Genomic DNA, 3,816 nt, shown 5'->3' with positions numbered 1-3,816 from the left:
TTTAATGGTGGTCGGTTTTAGCAATACCATAGAGACAGGCACGTGGATCCCACATGTCAGGGTGATCATTATTGGTATAGTGCCCTCCGGTTCCCGTAGAGGATTCGAAGTGTTAAATTTCCTACGAGATGCTCTGTCAACTACCGTTACATTACACTTACACAGGTAGACAGGGGTCTTTAACTCGACTGTGAGACCGGATCTGCTCAGACCGGACAAACAGTAGCGAAGCATACATGATAACAGGACAAACAGTCAAATCAACAATTAATAATAACCCTTAAAAGTTAAAACAAAATAACTAGAGCAAAAGAGACTATGGAGGATTGCAACAACCTTTCATTCCTTCACGTCTCGCGTGTCGCGAACACAAATAGTTGCCAGAGAAAAGGAAGATAGAGAAATTAAAAAAAGAAAATGGTAAATGGTAATTACAATAAATTACAAAAGTAACGAAGACAATTTCACATGGGTTTGATGTTTTTTAACTATTACATAATTTCTACATTCAATGTCTAAGTAAACCAGCAGATGATTCAGAATTGGGCGGTCAAATCGACAACAAGAGATCTTTTTTCATATCAACGTTGTATATATATGTTCCATCCTGTTTCCTTGCCTTCTGCTGTCGACTTTATTATGAGATTCATGCATCCCCCATTCATCATCGACCGACTGAACTTGGATCTTCAGCGACTACAATGTTAATCACCGAAGAAGCCAATTCGTCACAACTTTTTACCAAGCAGCTGAAAGCTTTGAAGTAGTGTGACGTTCTTCTAATGTTACTGCTGTTGCTCTGTAAGGACAAATCAATTCAAATCAGAACAAAGGAGTACTCAGAAATAAGTAACTTAATGCATCTAGTGTTTTTTATTTGTAGACTTTAAGGGCTTAATTACCAGATGTATGTTTTACTGGAAAGAACAAAAGGTGTTGAAGTTGGATTGATGATTAAAGCTTCGTATCTGATTCTCCACATCCCATAATAAATTTCCATTCTTCTGGAGAAAACGCATTGTGAAAGTCAGCACATTTTCTTAAAATCTCTATATATCATATGTGGCTTAAATTATATAACGAGTATTAATATATATATATATACCTGAGGGAAGGCATCGGCATTAGGCCTCTGTCCTTGCTCAAGGAAACCAGCTGCAATGGAACTGTCCAGGATAGGGTAGTTATTTCTAGTGCTGAAACTAGTAGTGGAATCCATAAAAGCCGTGGGCTCAGAAGCGCAGGATGCTTGCGTAGATTGCGTTGTTGGTGGTGGCGCCAAGTTCTGAAATTTCATGTTAGAAGCAAAGAAATCAATCAGTCAGTCATTAGTTAGGGATATACAGTTACAGCAATGAAAACTGAAAAGAATTAACTATATATTGATTGACATGGAACTGTGGAAGTGAAACTTGGGGGTGCCGGGTGGGGGAGGCTTTCAAGTTTCAAATATATATACCACTGGTGGTTTTGGCAGGGAGGCATCTAAATCCGCTCCAAAATCATAGAAAATTGGACTCGCCGACGCAAGCTTCATGGAGAGGAACTGCAGACGTAAAATGAGTAAATCCAAATGTACCCAGTCAAATTTTATTTTATTTGCAAAAGATAATAAAAGAAGCCAAAGAAAAGCTATTCCAATCTCTAATTCTATCTTTATATAGATAGATAGATACCTCAACTTGACTCTGTAGGGACCGCACATAGTTGATTATCTCGTCCAACATATGGGCCTTGCCAGTTATCTGCAGGTAGAACATGAAACAGTCAATAACTCAGAAGTAATTTTATCCTAGTCCCCAGATAAGAAGAAAACGATTGTTTAGTCAAGGATAACTGAGAATGACTAGCTAGAGAGAGAGAGCTAAATTTCACCTTGTCACAACCAGGAACAAGACCTTGCAACATCTTCATCCTCTCACTGATTTTCTCTCTTCTTACCTGAAAATCCATTTCGCAGAGAACCATATATAATTGAGAAATATAAATTAACAAGCAAGAATTGGAAGTTGGACCCTATGAACAAGTTATAATTAGGTACCCTTTCTGCAAGGCTGTGGCTATCTGTTGCTTGACCTCTCCTCGCTCTCACATGAATGTAGCCAGTTGGAGCCTCTTCACCGACTTTCTTATCAGCTCTGCGCTTATCTTCTTCTGCATCTTTGGAGGCACTACTGCATTTTCTCTGTCTCTTGCTTTTGCCTTCTCTTACATCCTAATCAACCCAACCGATACATCAAATGTCAAACGAACTCAGCACAATATTAGGATTCGAACATCGATCGATAGCGTTCAATTCAAGCACAAATTTAATTAGTTTTACCTTGGACGATTCAGCGAAATTCGAGCAGGACCCATCTCCGTTCTTCTTCTTCTTCCTCTTGTCCATTTTCTGGGTCTCGTCCTGAGTGACCTGATCGCCACTTTCAAGACCCACGACCAAGGATGAAGAATAGGACCTTTGTTTCTGAGTCATGGAAGGTTCATTATCACTAAGAATGACGTTTTTGCTGGTGTCCAGATTATCAATGGAAGATTCAGGGAGAGGTTGAGGTGGAAAATAAGGAAAACAGGTGGCGTTGATGTCTCCAAGGCCAAGGCCAAGGCCAAACTCGAAAAGTCCAGGCATCTTGACGGGAGAATTTGGAAGCATAGCCGAGTCGAGAAGAAAAGTGGGCTGTTGGTATGAAAAGGCTGCCATCTGGCGGAGCTTAGAATTGATCGAAAGACGATTTGAAGCGCAAGAGAGGGAGGTGATTTGCGCCAAGCTTTCTTTTTTCTCGCTGCAAGATTAGCTCGCTCCTAGCTAGCGACCTAGGAAAATGGGTCTGAGTTTCTCTGAGACAAAGTAGGCAGGCCGCAGGCTTATATAAACTAATAAACAGAGAGAGAGAGAGAGAGAGAGAGAGAGAGAGAGAGAGAGGACAGAGGAGACACGATTTGCTAATATGTCACGTAAGTCCACGAAACCCTTCGGTGCATTTGACTGGTCTAATCAATCACTTTCTCTCTCTAGTATTTATCCATCTCTTTGTTACTCCCTCCAGGCTCCAGCTCGAAGATGAATATGTAAGGGGGAAGGCGAGTTTTTTTTGGTCGAAGGTGACCAATTAATTAATTAAATAGGATTATAAGATAATGTTAATAAGAATAAGACACGAGATTTCCATAATTTCATCTCTATTGCCAAATGCCAATGGAATTAAACTTTGGATGCCATGAACGATGATGTTATTTTTCTTTAATGAGAGGAAATTATATAATATATATAGCTTTTTCCAGTTTAGTGATAACAGCCATTTATTGCAAATCCACTTCAAAATTTCTGAAGATGAGTGATGACTTCCCCTCCCTGCAGTCTGCAGCCGTCATGGTGTGATTGGTCTCAGTATCCAGACTGCTTTCCAGGATATAATATAATTGTTAAAAAAAAAAAAAGTCATCTAAAAATCACAGAAATGCATCAACAATAAACATGCAAACATGTGTATTTTGCTCCCACCTAGTCCTCAGACCTTTACCTCAGTGACTCAACATCTTCTACAGTTTGGGTGGTGCAGTAGCATCATATATTGTCGAGTATCCTCCAATTTCCCCAAGGATTCCGACTGAAACAAATACAGTTAACTAACTTCTCAGCCCCAAACTATTTCCTCGATTTTTAATCTTTCAAATAAAGAAAAAATAAAAAGTAAAATATACAAACTTTTCCTTCCGACCATCATAAAATCCCTCCTGAGGTTTGATTTGAATAAAAACTGGTAATTATGAATTACCACCTGATGTAACTATTTCTGATCATGTGATGTATCAAAT

The 3,816-nt window shown here is 39.2% G+C and overlaps 1 protein-coding gene across 2 annotated transcripts; it reads right to left on the bottom strand.

Moving 5' to 3' along the window:
• Window positions 1–242: 242 nt before the first annotated feature.
• Window positions 243–2,845, bottom strand: LOC104592777 (basic helix-loop-helix protein 80-like). Of its 2 annotated transcripts, none has more exons than XM_010252258.3 (8): window positions 2,324–2,845; window positions 2,042–2,215; window positions 1,876–1,941; window positions 1,677–1,745; window positions 1,460–1,546; window positions 1,106–1,285; window positions 903–1,004; window positions 243–799 (listed from the first exon to the last, which is right to left on the bottom strand). In XM_010252258.3, the coding sequence occupies exons 1-7, from the start codon at window positions 2,699–2,701 to the stop codon at window positions 915–917; spliced, it is 1,044 nt and encodes a 347-aa protein (XP_010250560.1). In that variant the 5' UTR covers window positions 2,702–2,845; the 3' UTR covers window positions 243–799; window positions 903–914. The 2 variants fall into 2 exon arrangements, with proteins under 2 accessions (XP_010250560.1, XP_010250561.1); XM_010252259.3 differs by having other exon boundaries at window positions 660–799; window positions 903–1,001; window positions 2,324–2,840.
• Window positions 2,846–3,816: the final 971 nt, after the last annotated feature.

Source organism: Nelumbo nucifera, chromosome 3, assembly GCF_055504915.1.
Source record: "Nelumbo nucifera cultivar China Antique chromosome 3, China Antique-T2T, whole genome shotgun sequence".
NCBI classification, from domain to species: domain Eukaryota; kingdom Viridiplantae; phylum Streptophyta; class Magnoliopsida; order Proteales; family Nelumbonaceae; genus Nelumbo; species Nelumbo nucifera.
This window is presented reverse-complemented; position numbering and strand designations above follow the sequence as displayed.

Coding starts and splice junctions, on each gene's coding strand:
- LOC104592777 (XM_010252258.3), bottom strand. CDS start 2,701: ATGGCAGCCTTTTCATACCAACAGCCCACTTTTCTTCTCGACTCGGCT. Junction 1,547..1,676: donor CCCTACAGAGTCAAGTTGAG/GTATCTATCTAT, acceptor TTACGTCTGCAG/TTCCTCTCCATGAAGCTTGC. Junction 1,286..1,459: donor CCCTGCCAAAACCACCAGTG/GTATATATATTT, acceptor ATGAAATTTCAG/AACTTGGCGCCACCACCAAC.